The sequence below is a fragment of the Corvus kubaryi genome, unplaced genomic scaffold (assembly GCF_017639235.1).
Source record: "Corvus kubaryi isolate FWS band 111438036 unplaced genomic scaffold, C.kubaryi_AGA036_p1.0 37357, whole genome shotgun sequence".
NCBI classification, from domain to species: domain Eukaryota; kingdom Metazoa; phylum Chordata; class Aves; order Passeriformes; family Corvidae; genus Corvus; species Corvus kubaryi.
Window position 1 is genome coordinate 5,096,656 of NW_024581117.1, and position 25,697 is coordinate 5,122,352.

At 37.4% G+C, this 25,697-nt stretch overlaps 1 protein-coding gene across 3 annotated transcripts in view; it reads left to right on the forward strand.

Annotated features, from left to right (window-relative positions):
• FRMD3 (FERM domain containing 3) overlaps positions 1-16,661 on the forward strand; it is a 93,575-nt gene extending 76,914 nt beyond the window's left edge. For all 3 annotated transcript variants that reach the window (XM_042033568.1, XM_042033569.1, XM_042033570.1), the window contains 2 exons: positions 2,082-2,203; positions 13,231-16,661. In XM_042033568.1, coding sequence (XP_041889502.1) covers positions 2,082-2,203; positions 13,231-13,826 — 718 coding nt within the window. In that variant the 3' untranslated portion in view covers positions 13,827-16,661. The remainder of the gene's footprint in view (positions 1-2,081; positions 2,204-13,230) is intronic.
• Positions 16,662-25,697: the final 9,036 nt, after the last annotated feature.

A 25,697-nucleotide genomic window follows, 5' to 3' on the forward strand; every position in this document is an offset into this window, starting at 1 on the left:
GTAAGAAAAGATTTTCACATGCAATTATTTTTCGTCTTGTATTTTGCTTTTCTTTGATTTCTATATTTAGAAGTATTTAAAACATATCCTTTAAAACTTAGTGTACATAAAGAAACAGATCAGAGAGCAAATAAATTTATAAAGCAACATCATATGGATTTAACACCCATAAACAGCAATGCATACCTTTTATCATTACCCTTCTTACAAAGCTTGCATTTTCAATAGCTCCAGGTTCAGTTTCTTAGAAAGACTAAGGAATAGTCTAATGATTTCAGGTGTTTTAATAGTTCACGTTGTGAAATGGCAGGCAGAGGCAATCAATTCTTCTAAAAGCACAAGTCGGCAAAAAGTATAGAAAATTTTCAGCCCAAAAAAAGAAGCATGTTTTAAAAAAATTACCTGTGACAAAGGATTTGGGGATAGGAGATGGTGGCTTTTCAGAAGAAAAACATGTAGAAAAAATATCTGATTGAAGGTAAATGTATATCTATATATCTAAATATATATAGAGATTTTTTCTCCCTGGTTGCCCTCACCCTTAATGTCAATTCAGTTGTACCATGGCTGCATAAAGAAAGAAACCTGCAGCTGGAAGGAGGGTACTGTTCAGTATCTTTATGTTTGGATATTACATTTAAAGCACTGTGTACTGAAAATCTGTTGGAGTGTGTACTTATGCAGGATTAATGCAGTGGCAAGTTCTGACAAACACATAATGAATGATTTAATATTTTGTTTCCAAGGCATGCCTGAAGGAGGCATCTTTGAAAATAAGTATGGACTAGAAACCTATGGGTGCTCCCAGGCACAACTCATATTTTGGGAGTTGCTTTGTGCTTTTTACAACAAGCACAAAGATTCGGGGATTGCATAAAAAGCCTATGGATTTACCATTGTGTTGGAGTGACTATAATTACAATAATCTGAGTGTAAACCTTCTATGTAGAGTGAAAGTTTAAACCAAATAGTTATTAGAGAGTGTTCAGAGAATGCAGATGAGGACACATATATCTTTGGGCATGTGTTATGGCACAAGAAATCATGTCAATTGAGCAAGAAAGCTTATTCATTCCCACAGAATATAAATTGACATGTAGTGTGTGTTAAGAGTTGGAAATCTGTGTCCCAAGTTTACCTAAATCTTCAGGAACGCACAGTTCCACCTTTTGACTTGCAAGAGTCAAAAAACTAAACTTTGTTTAGTTTGTTTATGTGGAATTTTAAGTTGAGCCTTTGTGCAAAGGTGAAATGCATTTTGTGAAGTTTCAGCACTATATCTATATACCCTTTGAAGTCAAGTGGAATACTGTCCCGTTTTATCTTTGCTTTTGTCAAAAGTAAACATTTTATAACATAATGGCAAAGATTTATTGCAGGACTCTTGCTTCAGGCCTGCGTCATGTAAATCCTAGATAATGTATTCAAATGAACCATTTTACATTCTCAGTAATATATTTTGAGGCTAATAAACATCATGACTGAAGAAGATCAACAGCATTCCTAAAACTTTCCAGAGCATATTCAACACCTGCTACCAGGAAAGCCTCTTAGAGTGAAGTAAGACAAGAAAGAACACCAGCCTGAGTGCTGGAGGGAGGCATGGTGTAGAGGCAGCATCTGGGGTGCGTGGGCATGAGCGAGAGCACTCTGTATCTGTAAAGCACAGGGATACAGTTGTTCTTGCTTTAGTCTTTGATCCTTGGTGCTCAAACTGTAACAAATCCTTTATCCAGTTCTGGAGGCAATGGAACAACCTTCCCCTTCCTTGAATCCAAATACTAGTGTTTGCTATGCACTGTGGAGAGGAGCAACACATTGAAATCCTGCCTAAGACAAAAGGAACGCAGGCAGCATAAAGGAGGTAAACCAACACAAAACCTCTCTCACACTTCAGGTGTTGAAATGTTTACATCTGTGGAGGGTGCAACATAACACAGCTGAAAGCAGCATTCGATGTGTAGAGCTTTTTATGACAGTTCAAGGCCTAGTTATTTATGCAAAATGATTCTGAGATGAAACCTACTGCACTGCAGTTATTTCCAGTAAGCAAACTGACCCTGTTTTCCCCGTTCTTTTAGAACCTGTATTACCCAGAGTCGCAGCTCTCCCTCCTTGAACAAGCAACTCATAATCAACATGGAACCTCTGCAGCCTCTCCTTCCTTCTCCCTGTGAGGAGGAAGAGGCTCCTTTAGATGAAGGTGAGTCACTTACCCAATTCCTGCTAATATTTAATACAAAGAATATGGGAAAAGGTGTAATACTGACTCAGGGGTATGGAAAAAAATCTAATAATTTTCATCAGGAATACATCATTAAGCTTCTGCATGTTGTACTTGGAAATGATCACTATCTCAAGAAACTGTGCATAAGCCTTATGCGAGATACACTGTGAAGAAAGTTACTGCTATTTGATTTCTGTTTCAAAAAATGTTTTAGATTGTCAGGCAGAAGAATCTTAGGAAATAAATAATCTCAACATGGCACCTTTTCCTAAATGGTGTCGGCAGTTACTCAGGAGTGAAAACTGGCAGTTTACTGCTGGGTATGTTGTTTTTCTTGATTCCCTTTACTTCTATATTTCTTTCTCTCTTTCTGCTTTAGCGTTAGGAAAAACTATCAGCTAATTTAATTTCCTTGACAAAAAAAAGCACATTATTTGAAGGTTAGTTGGGAAAGATCTTCTGTTAATTTATCTTCCTTGACAAAAAGGGATGTTATTGGAAAATCAGGTTGAATTTATTTAGTAGAATGAGGTTTTCCATGTATTTCTTTACTTCTTGATATTTTCAATATCACATTGAACACCTTTCTTTTTGAGATATGGTCACTACAAACAACAATGTGAACATCATAGCCAGCTTAAATGAGAATAATTGCCTTCTTCCTAATAAAAATGAAGCCAATCAAACAAAACCTGACAGTGGTTCTTGCTTGAGATGTAGTGAGGTAATTGTTTCAGAGGTTGGGAAATATGATATTTTCTGTTGCTTTGTTTTAATCATTTAACAGGAAACAGAAAATAGCTGAGTATCTTCACTTTCATGGGAGTATGTCCCAATTTCATTATATAGGAGTTGTCTGAACATGTTTTGTTCATTCTTCAGAGTTTTGACATTGAACGTAGCAAGAACAAGGTGAATTATATTGTCTGTGTGCATACCTTATGATAATCATAGTAGCAGCTGTTAGCTTTAACAGCTTTTACTTGTTTACCTCTGCTGTGAAATACTTATATCTGAAAATTTGTGTTCTCACAGCCAAGTACCACCACTGTGTTTCCTCTGGGCAGTTGTCACCATGGCAGAATAACAACAGCTTGCTACGTGTATGACTCCTGTAACCACACTTACAACTCTAGGCAATGATATTCATTTTTGGAAACTGGTGACTTATTGCTATATGCTCACCAGACAGTGCTTGTTTTAAATGTTTGTGTTACATAAATTTGAAAATTACATTTCCTTTCAGTCAGACAGATTGTTGTTACTAAGATGAGCTAATAGAAATATTTGCTGGTGGGTTTCCTGTAGAATATTTTGTATGTAGTTAAATATCACCAGCTGCTGAGGTAACGGTATTAAGACTTTTACAGTCTTTTCCTGCACAACACTTGGCTATATTATCAAATTGCAGCTTGACCTGATCTCACAGCTCTCTGAGAGTGATGCTGGTTCTCTTCCCAACATCCACTTCTGTGGATTCTCACCTTCTCTGTTACACCAGCACTAATCACACCAGTGTGAACTGGGAGAAGGAGTTAAAAAAAAAAGAGTAAACAAAATAAATTCAAAGCAACAACAACAAAAACCAAACCAAACCCAGTAACAACAGCAAACCACACTAAAAAAAAAAACCTAAAACCAAACAAAACCCCTTAACTGTGCAGTGTCCTATTACTGCCTGACTGAACCTTTGAGTGGCTCATCAAGAGGGTCAGCTGTGTCGCTGGGGTAAGGGCATGAGCAGAAGGTGGGGAGAGGGGAGACATCCAGCCCTGAGGCTGACACAAGTGCTTTGGGAAACTGCTATTAATGTGCTACAGGCTTTAAACAGCCTGATACATCTCTGTATATGTCTCAGCCCAGTGTAACATTCTTACACTTTTGTTGTTCGAAAGGTAAAAGTCAATATTATCAGATAAAAAATTCGTGCATGAAATCTGAGTACAGAAATACCAAGTGACCTAAAAGAAGTTTTCATCACTTCGTCAAAACCACATTAATATCCTGTGACTGGAGAAGGTATGGTTTTGCCTTTTTTAAAAAATTGGTCTACTCAAATAAGTGATGTGATACCATCTGGTGATAGAAAATCCAGAGACAATGGGCTACCACCTGCAAAACAGTTGCCAAGTGATCAGGACAGCCAGTAAACTGTCTCACCAAAATCAGATGGTAAAAGAAGGCAGCCACAGAATCTGTATAGCAGTATTACAAGAAACATAATGTGTTCAACTACATGTGGAGCAAGAATTGAGATTTACTTGGCACTGGTGAGGCTGCACTTTAAATCCTGTGCTCAGTTCTGCACCCCTCACTGGAAGAAAGACATTGAGGTGCTGGAGAGTGTCCAGAGAAGGGCACCTGTGCCAGTGAAGGGTCTGGAGCACAAGTCCTACGAGGAGCAGTTGAGGGACCTGGGGTGGTTAGACTTGAGGAGGCTTGGGGTGACCTTATCACTCTTCTACATCTGCTTGAAAGGATTGTGCAGCCAGGTGGGGATTGGCCTTGTCTCCCAGGCAAGAGGAAGTGGCCTCACATTGTACCTGGGAAGGTTTGGTTTCGATATAAGAAAAATTTCTTTGCCAGGATGGTCAGGCATTGGAACAAACTGTCCAGGGATGTGGTTTAATCCACATCCTTGGAAGCATTCAAAAGGCGTGTGGGTGTAACGCCTGGGGACATGGTTTAGTGGTGAACACAGCAGGACTGGGTTAACAGTTAGACTCGATGATCTTTCCAACCTTAATGATTCTATTTATGGGAATGAGCACACACCTGCTGCCATCAGTCTAATTGTCTGTCTCTGTCAGTGTTCTCATCTTTGTAAGCTTTGGTTGTAGAGGAGCGGCATGTGGAGCTTTTGTAGGTACAACTATTTTTAATTTTTTAGGTAGTCTCTTGCTGAGAGTTGGTACAGACAGGGCGTTTCAGACTCAGTTGTAAGATTTTAACATTTCTCCCTTAGTTGTGTGTAGATAAAACTATGGGGAGCAATTTGAAATTAACACAGTCATTTCTCTTTTGCATGAGCATGGTCACATGAAACATAAATTATAGATTTTATTTCTGAACATCAGTATGCAGGAACACACTGGCCTTTTTTTCTCTTGCACTAAGATTTGATGCCTCGGATATTTTTATGCTTCTGTGTGGTTCAGCTGTTATGCTAGCGACTGCTAGATGAGATGGATGCTGTGGAAGTTTTTAACGTATGTTATGAGGCATTTGGAAATATTTCAAATGTTAGAAATCTTTCATAACCTTGTCTGGCTGACACTTGTGTCCTTGTATAGGCCTTCCTTTATGTATTGAATACTTTGGTTTTTAGATTTTTGTAAGAATTCATGCTTTCCAGTTTTTGTAGCCATGTACACAATGAAGAGTCAACCCTTTTTAGTTAGGATTTAATGATCCTGTTTTGGTTGCTACAACAGTTACAAGAATAAAAGTGAGAAAAGAAGACAGAATCTTACTTTTGATGGGGTGACAAAATGGGGATATGAAGCAAAGGGGTACTTGATCTTTCCTCACACCCACAAGAAAGTGCTTGCAGAGAAGGAAAGGAAGAGAGAAATCTTTGCTCTGCCAGAGGAAGGAGTGAACAGGACCTCTTCCGGATGTTAGTACTATACAGGCTGTGTGGGGAAAAGAGACACCATAAAGATGCTTTCTAGAAGCTCCGTTGAAGCAGATGTCTTTTGTGGCAGAAATAGCCAGGTGTAAAATATACGTTTGCAGGACTCCTTCCCCCACCCCTCTCTTTCCCACATATTTGCATGCACATCACTGATTTTTTGGTACAAAGGGAACAAGGATGTCAGATAACGAAGACTCAGCACAACATGTTATAAACATTACAGATGAATATTCTGGGAACTGAGAGACTATATCCCCACCAGTGCACTCCTTCCAGTTTATCTCTTCTCTGTGGCTTGGGTGTACCTGGAAAGAGATTCTTACCCACTAGCATAGTGTAATGCTATGTGTGTGGTTGCCTTCCAGCTCCCAGCTGGAGCAAACCAGCATAGGTGCATCATGATTTTTGGGAACCTGCATATCTCTGCTGGACAGGAACAGGGAACAGCCTAGCCTTTTGAAATGACACTTCTTTTTGGTGGACAAGAATCTGTCCAATAATTATCCACAAGTGGGAACAGGAGCACATATGTAAAGAGGGAATTTTTTCCTGGTCTCAGAAATTTTCTCTTCTTGTTTTTACATGGGCCGGTCAGTTTTAATTCTAAGATAGTAATGAATGTTTTCATCTCACTTGTTTGCTTTGTGACTAAGGTTTGTAAGTACAACATCAGATTTTTCCATTGCATCTACATGTTTCACAAATAATTCCCAGGCAGTGACGGGGAACTTATATTACTGGCAATATTAAAGATTTTTAGAAAAATAATGGGACAGTGTAATTTATTCTGTGAAAAAGGGACTATGAATCCTGGCGTCTTTTTAATCTGCTCTATGTTTTGGTGCCTTAGATATTTTTATGCCTCTGTGTGTGGTTCAGCTGTTATACTAGCAACTGCTAACTGAGAAGGATGCTGTGAAAGTTTGTATTGTACATTATGAGGCATTTGGAAATGTTTAAAAATAACCTCTGCTTCTGTTCCCTACTGGGATATTTTTGTTGGCCATGTTAGAAGCTTGTCATTTGATTCATTGAGAGCAACTTGTGTTAGTCTCTTAAAACTCAGTGGCGAGTGAATAAAAGGTCAAAGCTGGTATGGATAGAGCCTTTACAAGACTTTGAGAAGAGGAGTTAACAGTCAAAATGGTGAAATGTCTTGTAAAAATCCAAACCAAGAGAAGCATTCATTTGCGGATGGTTAACCACTGCAACAAGGAAGTGTGCATTCGTTTACTGCGGCATGGCTCCAAGATCACAGCCAGAAGGGCTGGTAAATTTACATTTATTTTAATCAAATCCTTTTTTAAACCCTCTTCCCCTAGTTTATGTTAATAGTTTTCCTTTGGAAAGGAACTGTACTGTAAATGACATCTACAGCAGAGAATAAGGACGAATTACTGACGGGAACAAAGTCGCAAATAGAGAATGAATGAGAAAAAACTTAAATTTGTTACCTTATCTAACAGAAAATTGTGTATTTACTTGTTAATTGGTAACAAATGGGGGACTGGAATTTTGCCTTTGTATTTTTCGGGGACTGAGGTGGAGGGGAATACTTTGAAACTGTAGTGATTTATGGCAACTAAATCGTTGTTAAACTAGAAGGTAGTAGATTTTGAGTGTGAGCTGAATATAGGAGTTGAGACAGCTCAGCTTTTTACTTCCATACATTTTCCAGACTGTAACTTTCTTTGTTTTATTTTTCTAGATACGAAATAATTTCATATACTGAATAATAGTACTAGGGCTGGTGGAGGAAGGTGCAGCTTGGGCAGAGTCTGATTTAGCTCTCTTTTTCACTACACACAAGAGAAGTGCAATCCAAGGAAAAAAAAAAGCATTCAGTATTGCTCTGGACAGCACAGTGGTGGTTTTTTCTAGGAAATCCCATTGCCAGTGATCCACTGGCCCCTCTGTCAATAAATATGTCCATTTCCTTAATATCATAAGCCATTTTGAAATTTGTTTTTCTATGCTTTCTGTGGCACTGTTTGCTTTTGATACTTTGGCATCTATAGGTTGAATGATTTCAGTTTTTACTAACCTATATTAAATTTTTGTATTGAATATTCATTTCAGAAATGAGTTTTTATCAAAGAAAGTTCTGGCAAAGACTAGAATATTTTTACTATTTTTGTATCTGAAAATAAGAAAGCAGTAAGTGCATTAAATATAGGAGAAACTGCTTCTTGCAGTGGTTTGTCTCTGAGTAGGAACAGCTACTGGTTGCCTTTGCTTCTTTTTCCTGAGTTCACCACTCAGGAAAACCAATGAGAATGCATCTAATTGTCTCAATTCAAAAATAGTAGCAAAATTGAAAAGGCATTATTATTGATATATATTTTGTACTCTTACATCTCAGAGGTTAAATACTGGCTCCAAATAGATGCAAGACATCTTGTTGGTTTAATATAGTGACACCAATCATAAGATATTTGTATGTTGGGATTGCATTGATTTTTAAACACCTTGATTTTGCAGTCCTGTTCATAGTATGTTGTTCCTTTGGAAGTACACATGCAAATATATATATATATTAGCATATAAATTATGTATACCAGCACCAAAGCACTGGAGTTAGCTTGTGCAAAACTCCTGACATGGGACTAACTCCTTGGGAGAACCCCATTGCGACCACTTCAGAACAACACTGGCTTGTGCCAGGAGAGGTCACCCAAGCTGAGTGGGAATGCTGAAATGTCCCACTTGCCCTTCTGCTAAGCTTTCACATCAGTGCTCAGCTCTTTTCAGCCTCGCTGTCCTCGGTGTGGTGCTGGACACTGAGTCACTGCAGTCCCACCACCAGGTCCTTCTTTCTCTGAACTGCTGACAGATGTACATGGCCTTCTCATTCCTGCTCCCACGATACACAGTTCTCTCTCCCTGATGCTTCCTTCAGTCCTATTGCTGCTTAATCCTGTTTCTGGATGGGGATCAACTGCTCTGGGTTGAACTCCTTTTAGGCCAAAGGGAGGCATCCCAGAATGCCTATTGTGCAGCATGCACTGCTCTGCTTCTGTATTCTGTGCGTTGGGTGACTTTTGTGGGGTGTGAAAAGAAGAGCAGTGGCCTCCTGTGACTGTAGTAGCCATGACTTTAAACACTGTGACACACAACACAGCTGGGAGGCAAGCTGTAATGCCGCAAAACATGCAACTCATGTGAACTGGCAGCTGGGACAGGGCTTTACTTGCTTCTAGAAGTTCCCATTAGACTAAAGCAAACAATAAAGGCCAGCAGAAAAGCCAGGTCACTGCCTAAAAAGGACTTACTATAAACTGTCATTGATTAACTCTCCTTGCAAAGCTATAACAGGTGTCTTTTATTGGCACGGGATATGGGTATGGTACAAATCTGTGACTTGTTTCTGAGGGCAGAAGGTCTGGCTGTGATGCAAATCCTGCTTGATGTAGATCCTGTGCAGGGAAATATTTAAATTCAGTGCAATTCTAGAGTCTGTCTCATTTTTCTACATTTTCTTTGTGAAAATTCAGGCACTTTGCTCATGTGACAAAATCACCTTGTCTTTCCTTCTGAAAGGTCATTCTCTTCATAGTACAAATGAATTTTGTCCACATGGAAAATGAGCAAAGGATAGACAATATTTCTAGAGGAAGAAGTAAAAAGGACAGGAAGGATTTGTCCTAACTGCAGCCTGGCTGGCCTTTTTTGTTTACATGCATGTATGTAGTGTTCCCAGCACTGTTCTCTCTGGACTGTATCTAATTTTCCATTTCTCTATTTAAAATGAGGATGTATTCACACTTGTTCCTTTCTCCAATATAAAAGGCCATTACAGGTGTGTAACTGTGTTTCTGTTTCTAGTAAGAAAAGCCATGTGCAGGATATCTGGCCAACAGACAGTGTGTGAACTGAATTTTTAAATAAGCAGATGATACATTTTTCTGGGGTGCTGTATTTCCAGCAACTGCAGCTTCTTAAGAATGGTGAACCTAGAGCTGACCTTCATCTTGTTAATCCTCAGCTGCTGGTTTTGGCCCCTGTAGAAATATTAGCAGCTGACAACTTTTATGCCAGACCTCTTGCACGTTGATGTTCACAGCAGATGACCGCAGTAATCTCACGTTTTATTCAGCTGTTTATGTTCCTGGTTTGGAGCTATCACAGTATCTGGTGGAAGAGGAATACTGAGTTTCAGCTAGGATAACAAGATCTCTGGCTTTGAAAAATTTGTTCAGTTGCCAGAGAAGTGCAGCAAACTTTTGCTGTGGAAATATAAGAAATAAATTTGAGTTTATTTACCTGATATTCCAGTAATCTGTATTAGAAGTTTCTGATTTATGGAATGTAAATTGCTGGTAAGAATATAATTTGAAGAATGGAAAGAAGAGATTCTTCTCAAATATAAATTAATTCTCAACTTAGAGTCCTTTAAATCTAAGCACAACATAAATTTTAACGGTTATTAAAGAAATACTAGACTTTTCAAAATCTTGCCAACAAGTGATACAAAATGATAGCTTTCTAAAGATAGTAGCAAAATAATTTTTATATATGAATAGGAGCAAAGGATTTGCAGTAGAGTTGTAGAATAATTAAAGAGTACTAGGAGTTGTGTTTGCTTTAACTTTTATATTCTCTTTTTGCTTCGGAATATTTTGAGGAATTTTTTCTTTTAACTTGATATTTTTACTTCAGATAACTGGCTCTCTTGAGGGCTAACTGAAAAGTAAAAAATCTGAAAGACTTTCTTCTCTCTAAAATTTGTGCTACTGGAACATTCATTGTACTGAGGAATGATTTTGAATTTTGGTACTTTAATGTTCTGTTCTTAGGACTGCACAAGCTTTGTAAGTGATATGTGCCATAATGATTTTACAGTTATGTCTTTTGAAACCATCAAAATATGAATGGCCTGACATACTTATTTATATATTATAACATGACTGGAACTTTGTTGGAATCATTCATGTTGACCATGGTTAATAACCTGTTCTTTCTTCAGTCCTTGACTTAAGAAATGTTGTGGTGTTACAGGGAATATGAAGGAGCAAAAAGAACAACTTTATATGTTCAATCTTTTAAAATATCAAATGAGTTTGCAGCAGCAAACTTTAATGCTCATTCTAAATTTTCAAATATTGATTTACACTAGTATTTGACTGATGTAAAATGCAGTTATTTTGATTTGGTAAGTTTAAATAACAAATAAAGGTGTTGAAAATTCTTCTTAGCAGTTGAAATTAAATAGTGGAATGTAAATTAGACGTATGCTTCAGAACTGTAGCACATTACAATTTTAATACAAAGCCTTCAGAAAACTCTGATATGGAAAGGTTCCTCTGTTGCCTTCTATCAACAGGTTAATCTCAAAGTTGGAAGTTTGCCAGTTATTTGAGAAAAATACAGTTTTCTTGAAAGTTAATATGATATTTGTTGTTCATGCTCACTAAGTATTTTATGCATGCTGGAAATTACTCTGGGGAGGAAGAGGAGGCTCAAGAATCATAAATTTGGGTGACCTTTCTTTGCTGTAGCTGCAGCTGTCCTCTCTATGATGAGAAACATGATGAAGATGTATTACTGACCTTGCACCTAAGCTGGTGTAGAGTGGCCTATGGCCAGACTTCTCAAATTTGGGAGAGAAAAATTAGGTGCTTTAAACCATATTGAAATGTCTTAGTAAGTGTCTTAGCTTAAATTTTACTCATATTAAGAATAATTGAATAGTACATTTGAAAATCAAATTGTAGTACTTGTGTATATAAAGGTATGTTTAGATGCTTAATGTTGGGCTCCAGAGTTAAAAACATTTGCTTTTTGTAATTTAAGGTGTCATGGGTGTACTCTCAAGTAACTGAGTACAGTCTGATGATCCAGCACTACCTTCTGTTACAGCATGCTTAGGAGAAATATCCCCCAAATCTGTTCTCACTTCTTAGTGTTCATACACTGTTGTGTCTAGTGTCAGGCGGTTTGTATCCTCCTCTTGATGACTGTGGCAAGTATATTTCTTAATGTATAGACTTGTGTAGACAGTCAAGTTCCAGAACAAAGCATGTTTCATGCTGAAATGTGATGAAATTCTAAATTGGCTGTGGTAAGAGAGGACAGAATAGTTGAGGCAAGGAATTATTAGCCATGAAGTCAAATTAAATTTACAAAAATTAAACTACTTAGATTATTGAACTAATAATTACTGAGGACAAGTTTTCATTTCAGCTATGCACATTAGCTGCTGGAAAGAAATCTCCTGCTCTCTCTCTTTCCCTGGTAATGGGCTGTCTCCATGAGAATATATGACCAGCCAGCTCCGGAAGAAAAAAATGTCAGATGCCCATAAAACCCCAAGCTGCCTTGCTCAGTGATGAAATGAAAGGAAGCAGAAATGGTCTTTTTGGTCATTTGGCAAAAATGTGAAACTGCACCTGGAGGAATGGCCAGTGAGGCCTAGACAGCAAGGAAAAGATAAATTACAGGGGAAGAGATCTGTCTGGGCCATTTTGAGTACTCAAACAGGGAAATTTCCACGAGGAAGTGTCTTAACATCATTTTGTAATGGAGGTCTCTGCCTGAATGTCCTCCCTTCCACTCCTGCAACTGAGAACTAATAGCAGTCACTGAAGTATTGATGTAGCTGTAAACTGCCAGACTTCTTCGCAGACTTATTGACATTAGAGATAGACTGGAAAAAGGAGAGTAAATTTTGAGAGGAGAGAGCTTCAGCAGAGAATGGTGTCATAAAGTCTCCTTTGTAAAGGGGAGAGAAAAATTTAGAGGAGAGAGAAAAGAGATGAAGAACTAGATGAGCAGAAAAAAAATTGAGACATGAGAAGGAGCTTTTTTAACAGGTGAGGGTGTTAGAACGCTGTTCCAACAATATCTAATTCTCATATAATGTGTTAACCTTCTCCTTTTGCTATTTTACTGTTAACATGAATTTTCATGATAATTTTTTGCCTCTTTTTAATGTCATGCTCTATTCTCAACCTTAGCTATTATCTTACCACACATTCATCTCAAAGAAATGAGGGTGGGTAGTTTTTGTTGTTATTATCATACACCAAAGACCACCAATTCACACATGTAGTAGGTATTAATTTATACCAGAAGTCAGATTGCCAGTAGAAAACAAGCTGCTCTGTTCTCTGCTTAGCACTAGACTATTATCATTAATAGCTGCATCAGACCCTCATAAGCAGATCTGATGTACTGCAGCGTTGTAAAGATACTGCCCTCTTCAAAAAACTTTTCCAGTTTTTGATAATTGTGGACAGTCTGGTTTTAACATGAAAAATTATGGCAGAATCTTATTTCCAGACATCTGTTAGATACTATTGGAAGGTTGATTTTGCCACCAGGCTGTGAGAAATTTAGTATCATTGTTTTAATCTCATTTTTCCAGGTATCCAACTGCCAAAGGAAGAGGAGATTTCAGTACCCGTGATTTCAAGCTCTCCAGTAAAGGATACTGGGGAGGATGTTGATCCTGCCATTGAACAGGAAGAGAAGATGAAAGAGGAACCCTTAACCATCTCAGAGCTGGTATACAATCCAAGTGCCAGCTTGCTGCCTACACCTGTTGATGATGAGATTGACATGCTTTTTGATACCTGTCCAAGAGCAGAGAATGAGAAAGATGATACTGATTCATTTGAGGAACTTGAAGCAGATGAAAACGCATTTTTAATTGCAGAGGAGGAAGAACTGAAAGAAGCTCGGAGAGCCCTGAGGTGGAGCTATGACTTTCTAATGGGCAATATAGAGGTGAATGCTTTTGTGAAGAGTTTCTCCAGACTTTTTCTTGTAGGCCTTGGACTGTTGTTGTTTGTGTTCCCCCTTTTCCTTGTTCTCTTGGAGTCGGACCTTCAAATCTCTTTCCTTCATGAAATCCGTCAGACGCCGGAGTTTCAGCAGTTTCATATTGAATATTACTGCCCCCTTAGGCAGTGGATGGCTTGCAAAATAAACTTCATACGTGATATACTGGGCAGCTTTTAAACTTTACATGAATATGATACAACTAAGGGCTATATTCAAAATTTCAGTTAGTGACAGCTTTCCATAATGTCCCTGGGCCCATCTGTTGGCCTTTATATCTTCATGTACAGATTTCATTCCAGACTCTTCAGAGTCTTAAGTTCCCTTTACATACTAAAATTGCCGTTTTAGGTACAGACGTATACCGTCACCTCTCAATAACAAAAAAGAAGCTTTATTTTAGTTACATTTCAGACTTCCTGTTCGTTTATTACATTATAAAAGACAGGGTCACAGTAAGTTTCATTGTCCTTAACCTTTCAATCCATGACACTGAAACTGATGATACTGAAAGAAAACTTTTTTGAATATACTCCTTAGTGCAACAATCGCCTCTAACCAATGCCTATACAAGCAATGTTTATGCTGGGTTTTTGGTTTTTGTTTGTTTTTCTGTTTGTTTTTTTACCTTTCTATGTGTTGAAATATTTTGGTAAATTTTTAGTAAAAGACAACTTACGATGTTATTTAATGTGCACATTGGTAAGAATAATGCAGAGAGGCATGTAGGACGTTTTTAGTGTTTTATCAATTATTTGTTTTTAAGCTATTGGCTGGAGAACGAATTAATTTATCGTAGCTCTATACAAAGGCACTGTGTTTGGGAAACACACAGGAAGTTCACTCAAGTTCAGTAGGGGCTGCCTAGGGGAGGTGAAAGGACAGCAAGTACGCGAAAGAATTTCTGAAAGGCACAGCTCTAAAGCTTGGGGAATTGATCAGAAATGAAATGATCCTTCCTCTTATCTGTCAGGTTGTCTTCCACTTTATCAGTTCTGTAGAAAGTCTTTACAAGATAGTACAACTATGTTTAGAAAGAGGTTGAGTCTTCAGTCTAAATGTAGATTATTGTACATAATGGGAGACAATAATAATAAGTAGCAAAAATAAAAAAAAAAAAAAAAGAAAAAAAGAAAAAAGGAAAAAAAAATAAAGAAAAAGACCCAAAACTAAATCAGTAGGTGAGTGACCTACTTTTAAAAACCATAAAGGAGAGGAAAAGGTGAAAAAGGAACAAGTTTTTCATATTTCTTTTTAAAAGCAAAGCATTAGGCTGTACAGTTGATATAAAAGTAATCTACTGGCTCACAGTTAAAGGCTTAAACACTTTAAGAGATGCATTTTCATGCTTGATGCCCTTTATGACTAATCTCTAAGACAACATATTTTCTGTGCATACTAATATACTTCCTTTCACATATAGCAGCATACTTACCCTCCTTCCTTGTTATTATGAGCCCTGTTACAAGAACTAATGCTGTTTTGTGTAACATGGATTTGTATGCCTAAAGGTATTCCAACATAGCTTAGAGAATATACTTACGTAAAATCTTGTCAATGCTGAGAACGTTTGAAGGCCCTCAAATATAGCACAGAGGTTGTATTTATGACAAGAAAGTTTTTATTGCTCCTCTCCCACAATCTTAGTGCAGCCTTGTTTCATATTTAAATTAAGGAACTTGAATTTTGGCTTCAGAGTCTTTCTCCTGCTTAGACATCTATGAATTGGAGACATATTTGAAGCTATTTTATTAGATGTGCATTTAACACATTGTAATCACATGTCTAATTCCTACTAAATAAATTCCTTTTGTTTCAATATCAGGGAATATCTTTTGCTTGGTTGTCTCATGTAAGCCTTTGCAAGTGTCTAGTTTTAAAATGGCAATTTTCATAGAGGATTTCTCCTTCCCTTCTAATCTTCTCCAGTTTTTAAAAGACAGAACAGTTACGGGACTTAGGAGTTCTTTTCCTCAGCTGAAAACTTTTGGATTGCTATTCATCTCCCCTTCAACAAAGACTAAATTAAACAACTGTGGTTTTTTATTGTCTTTGTTTGTCCTTGCTAATCTCTTTCCCAGAAGAATCATTAATGATTAGTTATTTAATGTCTATTTCTTCCTGTGCTACTTGCAGCTAAATGATCCTTTCCCATGAGGTAATAATCATTCAGCCTAATAGAAATGGAGAGTGAACTAATGTAGATACTTGGTCTTAACAGGTAAATGCATTGTTGCTAAACAAAGGTGTCAGGAAAGGTGTTTTCAGTGGTGAAGACTGTGAGAGCGGACATGCTGCTGGACTGTGATGACATGGTTCCATTCAATCTCCCATAAAGTCTGATAATTGCTTAAAAAAAAAGTTAGATACTCTAGTCTTCTCCCTGTGAATTACAGCACCCCAGAAGTAGGAGTATTGTGATGCTTGATTTAACTCTGATCAGAAAATAGATCAGTTGCATGAGAACATAATCTCAAAAATTGTGCAGTGCAGTGAAGTTTTATGGAGGGTTAAATGCAAGTGTGTGCGCACATATGAATGCATACATTCAGACCTGGCCTTCTAAAATTCTCCCCTTCCTTCCTGATATGCTCTGGTCTATCAAAGTAATTTAACTAAAAGTCATGAGAGCCTTAAAGGCCAGGACCATGTCATACACAGAAGGATATGGCTGGGCACATTCAGAGAAAGTAGCAGCTTTTTATTAGTAAAGATGACAGATTTGGATTATGGAGTGTTTGTAGGTACAATATTGTGTATTTCTGTCTGGGCTTGGATTATATTGTAAAATGTTATGTACTTGAAATCGATTTCGTGGCTTGTCTAACATTTATAAACACAACTCTGGGAAGAATTAAATATGGTTTTGTTTCATGGAGTGTAAGGGGAAAATATACCTGTAACTTGAGCCTTATCTTTGTACAGTGAATTTCACATTTCTATATGTCAACATCCTAATTGTTTTGTATGTTGATATGATGGCAGGAATCCCTAATAAAATTACACTGGAGAAAAGCTTTCTGCAGTTATGACATTTCTTACGAGGAAAGACTTTCTATAAATAATAATTTTTGTCAAGAAGTACTTGGAATGTAGTATAGTACAGATTTCTTACAACTCTTACACTGTTTTTAATATAATATTCTTTCTTTATCAGCTGGAGAGACACTAAAAAGTACTTTAAAATGAGATGTTATTAACATGGTTTCAGGCTCATTTACCAAGAAAATACTGATTTTCCTGGTTACCACATAAGAGTTAGTTGGGGTCCTGAGATAAAATTGATAGACACAGAATAAGAACTGAGAGGCTGGTTTTACAGTCAGGCCCTGGCAGTGGACATATGGCTGCAACCTTTCAGAGGTAGGTCTGGCTAGAACGTTATGTAGGAAAAGCTGTGCTTTCTAAGATTGAGTTGATTTGGAGCTCTGACAGAGTAAAAGTATTTAGTAAGAAATGCACAGTCTGCAATGAGGCAATTGAATATAATTGTCAGGAGCTAAGAGAAACAGAAGCTAGTTCCTGAGCACATAAAACATTTAGATGAAGATATTACTGTACTGTATAGAAAGTGCCAAAATATAAATAGACTCTGTCAGTCAAGAATGTAAAAGAACAGGACTATATAGTACAGATAGACCTATTTATTCAGTTAAAATGATGTAGGTTATAATACAGCTTTCAAAAGAGGTTGTGTTCCTGCTTTAATGTAAGAATCCTGCTTTAACATAAGAATAAAATATATCCCCCTCAACATTGTTTGCATTCTGAAGTCCCTACCATAATTTATGAAACTAGCATTTGTGAAAAAAAAGTATTCTGCTTTGGGTAGAAACTCAGCATTTACCATAAATTCTTTCTGAATAATCACACAAATTTCTGTGAAACTACAACTCACTGAAATGTCATGCTAGTGGTGCATTTGAAGAAATTAGGCTGCATTAATTGGTGCTAATGGTTGCTGTAGGTCCTTGACAAAGGTGTGTTGGCCAAACTGAAGGTCACAAGCACTAGAAGGCAAGAAACCTCATTTGGCAGTCAAGGTATGTTTCTTAATATTTTGTTTGGTTGTGTTAGATTTTGTTTGTGTTTAAATCCCAAAGGATGTAATTCTCTTTTCTATTTGAATGTATTTGCTGTAGATTTCCTTGAAGCTGTTGTTTTATATGGAGAAAGGCCTGAGATACCCTCTGAAGATCTCAGCTGTTACCGCTGTTAAATGTTGTGCTACAAGACTGATCCCATAGCCTTATGTTTTTCCTTCTGCCCCTTTGCAAAGGTGATTCCCTCATCAGCTTTATCCTCAGAAACCTGAGGGAGCTGCTGTGACATTTAGAAGCTGTCTTGCTTTGAGTTTCTTTCTCTTAAGGCAGGTCATTGACCTTCATCTCAGCCAGAACTCCCTGCAGCGATCCTGTTTTGCACTATTGCAAAGGTTCAGAGTTTGCCTACAGGTCTCGTAGCTCATTCCTAGAAAACCCGGGCACTATTTGTCCCTGTGATGCTTAAGGGTGTAGTATGAATTTATAGCTGTGGCACAACTTATCACAGAGGTTTTCCTGCTATAACCAACCACAGCTCAGTGCTTGTGTGCTCCATTGAAGAACAATAAGGCATCAATTTCTGCTTCAGCATCATATAGTGATGGAGTGCAAAACATGGTTATAAAAATAAAAATTCAACATGTGCTTGAAAAACTACACATTCTATTTATTTCATTCTGACCTTTCCCATATTAGTTCACTTTTAATTTCACAGAAGAAATGTTTGTTGAGCTCATGAGATGGCAGATACTTTGGGGAAGCAAAGTGCCCCCTAGAATGTTCATCAGTGTCATGATGAACAAATACTACCTACTAATTGCTAGTTGAAAAAGAAACATAATTGATTTAAATGGACTAAAAAGTGAGGTGAAATAGGTTACATTTCTTTGATTGAAGAATAATTAAGTATATTATTTGGATCTATTTAATTATATATAAAGACTTAAATATTTAGATATAAAATAAGTATATAATTATATAGTAAGTATTTCTTTGATTTAAGAATAATTAAATACATTGACTGAATAGGGCCTATATTTCTGGAAAAAGCTGTAGACAGAAGAACATGGAAAGCCTCCCATTTGTAATACTATATATCCTATCTCAAATTGGTAATGAAAAGGTCTACCGCATATAGTGTCTCCTGAAAAGCCTAGTTTTAAATCAATTTAAAAATGGTTTCTGTGTTTCAGTATTACGCACGTGAATAATTCCCTAAAGAGAAGTTTTGAGAGGGCTGCAGGTATTTTTGAATTAACTTCTAGTGCAATGAACCTCACAATAAAAACTTAAATGTCAACTAATGTGTTTTTCTCAAATCTTCAGATTCTTGAATATTCAGGTTCTTCTTCCCAGAGATAGGGCTGGATATATATAAAAACATACACTTTAGGTATGGGAAAAAGGACTTCTGCAAAGCCAAAGCCAAAATAAAGGCTTGTGAGCACCAAGGTTGCTTAAATCTTGTTCTTGAGAGCTAGGTCAACAGCTGTAATTCTCCCTCAGAAGGTGTATAACCACTGGATATACCCAACTCAGTAGTACAGTGACACATCAGCACTGCTTTACTGGCTTTGCTTAGCTGATGGCATGTGCTATTTCTGTCTGAGATCCTGGTATGACTACAGGGAATTGTACTAACAAAGGCAATGTAAGGAAGTATCTGTGCTGTGCTAATGGGCATAAAACCAAAATAAACATCAACTGGTGGTGAAAAATAGATTGAGTCAACTTCGTTCCATAGCTGTCTAACTTGCTCTTGCAATTTCAACCTACTGTTAAGCCAGAATAGCTGACTTGTATTTTCTTTGAACAGCTCACCAGAAACGTTACTTACTATGTATTTGAGATCCATTATTATATCCCCACAACTTTTGCAATCTCAGATGGATGGGACATCCTCTTCACTGGTTTCCCTGTTCTTTCCAATACACATTCTTTTTACCAAAAAAGTTACTTTGGAACCTCAGAAATGAGATAAAACCTCACGTCTCTAAAGGGCTGAAGTGGTATGGGTGCTCAGAGAAAGGACTCATCTTTTAATGTGAGCAGCCCTTGTCATAGTGCCCCATAGCTGTGCTATTTTAAGTGCCCTTACAATAGCACAGCAGGCATGTTACATGTGGGAAGGGAGCTCAGAAGCTGAAAATAGAATTTCTACTGCCATCCATGTACTCATGACTTCCTCCTTTGTATATATTGTTCTTCTGATCAAAGTCTCCTTTGCTGTTCTGATTTAGGCAATTACCCTCCACAAAGCACAAAGCTCCACCTGTCAAAATGTCATTTCCAAAGCCTCTCTTCCTCTTTCAGTTCTCATGCAAATTTAGTACACACCCCGGAGGTACAAACAATGAACTTCAGCATAACCTCTGAGCTGTAAAACAGGAACAAATTATTCCTGAATATTGTGTGCTGGACAGTGTGACCAATTTTTTAAAGTGTGTAACAGTGCATAATGTGTGCAAATTTTTATGTCTTGCAGTGCAGCACTCTGCTATATTTGTTAAAAACCCACAATTATAGAAAATTATACTATAATAGCACTCTCAGAAACTTTATAAAACATCAGGACCCTTATGAAACATCTCTTTCAAGGATTTTGGCTCTGCAGTGGTCTCTGCTACCTCTAGGTAACAGCTCTGGCTTTGTGGTTGTACTTAGCTTATCGACTTCTGGTGTTATCAGTAGCCCCTTGGCAGGGCAGAAAGAAAAGCATTTAGCAAAATCTGATCAGCAAAACTCTGAAATCACAAGATGTTCCCCCCAAGAAGCTGGAGTAATTCATCACAAAATAACAACCTAGAAAAAAGAATATAGCAAACCTAAAATTATATAATCACTACTGAGTGTTAATAAAGTAGACCTCAGATCTAATTAAATATTTTAAAATTCTGAATGTACACTAGAAAGCCTTGATAATTATGGTATTTATATTCTGTCCAAAGATATAAAAAGTAAGGAATATAATCCTCTTTGCATCTGTATTTATCCCAGTGTCTGGCTCCCATATGGATTATAAAACAAAAAGAAGAAATGACAAAAACCACAGTGGTGTTATCAGCTATAAACTGGGTGTTTTTCAGAGGTTGTTTTATTATGAGTTTCTTCACATTTTCTTTTTCCAAATCCTTCCTGGTTATGGTGAATGTGTTGTGGATTTGCCCTATTAGAAATGCTGCAGTGAATCAGACAGGAGCTAGTAATGTGGGAAAAGCTGTTTTAAAAGTAAGTACCACATCAGACTGAACTAAAATCAGTGAAGAGATATGGAGGACCTAAGAAAGACAGCAGAATATCCCAGAGCGAGACACACTGGTCAAGGTTCAGGTAACTGGGGTCTCCTGCATCTGCCTAATTGCTGCCACCATGAAAGCCAAAGATAAATATGCCTGAATATTTATGCCCCTGAATAACAAGGTTCCTCTCCTCCCCCCAAAACAACTAACTGTTTTGATAAAAACGTTGAAGTCATACTCAGCTTGGATAACTGTATCATTCAATTCCATTATTACTTTAAAATGAAGTTAAATATGAAACACATTTAACCCAAATATAAACAGCATCACCAGGTGTCTAAAATTCTGTTGTTTCTAATCAGTTTATTGTTAAGATGTATGTATGAGGAAACTAACTTATCATTCGACTATTTTATCTTTTTGTTCTTGTTCAGGACACAGGACTTACTATAGGTAATATAAAGACCAAAATGGAGGTAGATTCTACATGTTGTTGTAAACACTTGTTCCACCGAGTTGACTATAAAGAAGCAAGATATTTTATTTATTTCTTTTCATTTTGTCCCGAAGGGATTATTGGGTTACATCACCTCAGATGTTTTCACGTATAATTCACATATTATAATCACTTGCTTGGTTCAATCTAAAAAACTTTTACCTGATGTCTTTAAAATAATTATGAAGCAGTATCACTGTAGTTACTTGTAATACATCCACTCATTTTAAGGACATAGTTTTGCATTTCTCAACATGTCTTTCCTACTTAATTTTTTTTTTTAGAAGTACACACGCCTAGTTACTTCTAGCAATTAAAGACAAGGTACACAGGTATTGGTACCAGAGTTTTTTATATATGGAAAAAACACATTTTCAACAATGTTGTAAGTAAAGGGTAAAATACATTACATGCTTTCAGAGAAAGGCTGTGAGCAGAGGATAAGAAAAAGCTCTATGAACCAAGGCTAACACAACTTAAATAAGGGGCTAGAGCTGTTAGTTGACATAAAACTTCTAAAGCAGTTATAGTAAAAAAATTTGTTGATTATTTACTGCCTGAAATCTGAGCTTAAGTAAGATTGAGTGAATATGAAGAATTATCCTTATCTTCTGGGTTGCTGGGGATCAGAAATCTGTATTTACCACTGAATACAAAATGACTTGTAAAGCACTTGTCCTCATTAGAAAAACTATTCAAGAGTGTCCCCTTGTGGCACTACAGAATAATCCATATGAACCTGTCTTGTGTAGAAACATTTTTTTTTTTAACAATTAGATTCTGGAGATGGTTGGGATAGATCTTTTTGTTTGGTTAGTCAGTTGGGGTTCTTTGGGTTTTGTTTGGTTAGTTGTTTTTAAAAAAATAATACTAAATAAATATTTGCAAACATGTTTTAATAGGTATTTATAGTTTTAAGAGTAAGTGTTTCAAGGTTGGTTGATCTGGGAACAAGCTTTTACACCGGTTCAGGAAGACACAATGCCAAAGGTCTCCAGCAGCCTCCCTTCTTGCACTCCCAAGGGCTGGGTGGAGCTGTGAATGCACAGCCATCCTGGTCAGAGCTCTGCCATTGTTGGCTCCCCTGCGGTTCCATGAACACATGTACCTCCCTATGCTTGCGCTCTGTAGTATACATAGATATACAGGATAGAGATGTGTCTGTAAGGTGTAGTGAGAGAAACCTGTGTTTAGGTCCTGAGCTGAGTTCGTGTGGTTCTAATGACCCTCTCACTGGCGCTATGCATGGCTCTGCAGGTCAGACAGCTTGCCTTCAGCCATGCCTCTCCACCATGCTTAGAAAAGTGTTTATTATACAACTATGTTCAGCTGATGATACCATGCATGAATGTTGCTAGCCACAGCTGAGATATTTCCAGTTTAGTAAAATGGAAGACCTTTAGTGACTTTTTCCACTGCCTGCCCAGTGCTTTTGAACTTAGTTTTTTCATCAAACTCAAAGTAGTAACAGGTGATTTTTAATTTGCTGAAGGACTGCTGTAATTCAGGCATCCCAGAAGTTAATGGGGATATTGGGCAGGATTACAGAAGGGAAGTATGTCCATCCAGGGCTGATGGCTTCTGATTTGCATTCACCTCACTGATTGCTCTAAAAGGTCCCAATAACTGTAGCTACCTTTCTCTGTAGGCAGGTGCTCCTGAGCAGTGTGTAGTAGGAAGGGAGACTTCAAGAATTTAATACCATATTGGAAAATAGATTAAAATGGTGCTGGAGAATAGACATTAAAAAAAGGGAACTGAAATGAAGCCAATACAGTTGTGCTGTTGATGAGGCATGAAATGCCAGGATGAAACATTTAATTTATAAGGGATTTTTTTTCTTGAACAACCAATTACGTAAGAAAGAATGAGGTCTTGCAGTACTTTCATGGAGCCAGGTTTTTCACTAACAGGCTTGGTATGAAAAGTTCCTGCCAGCACTGGTCATGGTCACATGAAAAGCACCAGGGTCTTTACTGCATTTCACAAAATTGTCAAAAATGATATCACTATCTGCATCATTTTATCAGGTTGTTATCTTGAATTTTATGGGAAGAACTACCATTGATAAAATTGTTGTGGTGTCTGGTTAGTCCCTGAAAAATATTCGAGGTGATACAAAAGAAATTTAGTTTCTAATTTGTGGTTTGTAATGAACAGGATGTTCACACAAAAAATAAGTGATCTGAGACAGAGAGCTTTGGTTTTAGACTTCATTTAGGAAGAAAAAGAAAATCAAGGATATTTGAGAATTACCCTTGGAGAAGGCAAGCAAGAAAAGCATGTGGGAGAGGCTTACTTTGAAAACTATTGCGGGCTGATAACCTGAAAACCACGTTTCTAAGAAGAGTTTTTACAAATAAGATTAGTATAATATTCTTGGCTAGTCAGATGATGTTTGCAAGATGAAATTAGTTTCCGTGTTCTTGGGTGTTGTTTCTGTGTCCATATTATTTTGTAAGTTATTTGTTTTATCTTGCTTTTCATCAAACCCACGTGAGTCTGGGTTGGATTTCTTGCTGTGCTGGCTAAGATTTGGAGTCACCTGCTTATTTGTTATTTTTCTTACCTCTAGCAACTGAGAAAATGCTTATCGGCCTCAAAGGTAATGTTTAAAAGCTAAAAATGCACAAAATTATTATTACTTCTGTTGTCTAAATTGGAAATGGAGAATAGACATCAGTTGAGGAACTTAGAAATAGTTAGGAAAAAACCCTTAATATGTACAGGGAATGTCAAGTCTTCTGTTCTTCAAAGGAAAGCATAGAAAGAAAGCAGTTTGTGAAATAATAAGTAATTTTTTTTAAAGGACCTCCAATAAGTTTTTTAACAAGAAGACTGTTTTTCCTCACTGTCTCCTCTGTAATCCTTTTTTTATTTCCTGCTCTATCTTACAAAGCTTACTTATAGTTGTACCTGTCAATCCTCAGATCTGCAAAATCCATATTATTAACATTTAATTTGTTATACATTTCATTTGGGGCCTACTTCATTATGGATGTTATTAATTTTCTATAAATATAGAGGAATTCTACCATGTTTAACTGTTGGGTGCCATTTGTATTTGGCTGTCCTTCTGACAGTCTTGTGGTGATCACGCTGCCTGCTCTGCTGGAACCAGATGGGCTGTGCAGACTGCTTGGATTCACCCCAGTGGCTTTGCTGATGTGGATGTTGTTCCTAAGCCCAGCAGACATGCCAGAACCCTTTGTTAGAACAGAGAATTAAGGGAATAATAATTTTTTTCTTGGTTCCTTTGATACCTGGACCCATGTGTCCTCTGATCCATGAGCAGAATGCCAAACAGGGAGAAGGTAGAAGATTTCTGTCAGGAGTAACCTGTGTCTATCATATCTTAAACCAGAAAAATGGTATTGTATCACCTGTGAATTCTGACTTTTTATTTGCTTTATATGAATCAGCCTGCTTAGGTGAGTTACTTGGGCAAAAGAGCACCGTCAAGCTGGGAACAGAAGTCCAAGGATATGCAGTTCTCACCTACAATTCTTGATAATCTGTATCAATTCACCTTAGTGGCTTTAAACCCTGTGGAAGCTGCAGATTTTAAGGAATTTGTCTTGCATTGAAACTATCTGCTGTCAGTTTTGCACTGGGAGAATTTGTCCCAAAAGCAGCTTCTGAATGAATTTATTTTAATGATTATTTTAACTTGCAGAATTGATCTGCGAAAACGCAAAATCAGTCTTGGATGTGCTGTCAGTTCAACTCCTCCCTTTCACTCTTCCCTTTTTATTCATTATTAAAATTGAGATTGATTAAATTGTAACATGTTTTATTGCCTTGTTTCCTAAAATAGAAAGTAGCAATATGACTCCAAGGATTCAAATACTCTGGGAAAATACTTAAAAATAGTATCTATTGAAAGTGTCTACTTTCAAACGAGCACTTCAGACTGAATGGTAATTTACTACTAAACCACATCACCCAGCGACAGCTCCAGACTCCTCTTGAACATTTCCAGGGATGGTGACTCCACCAGCTCCCTGGGAAACCTATTCCAATGCCTGACCACCCTATCAGTAAAAAATATTTCCTAATATCTAATCTGAATCTCCCCTGTCTCATCTTAAGGCCATTTCCTCTGGTCCTCTCACTGCAGGCACAGTAGAGGAGACCGGCCCCCAGCTCACTGCACCCTCCTTTTAGGGAGCTGTAGAGAGCAATGAGATCCTCCCTGAGCCTCCTCTTCTCCAGACTAAACAAACCCAGATTTCTCAGCTGTTCCTCACAAGACATGTTCTCTAGTCCTTTC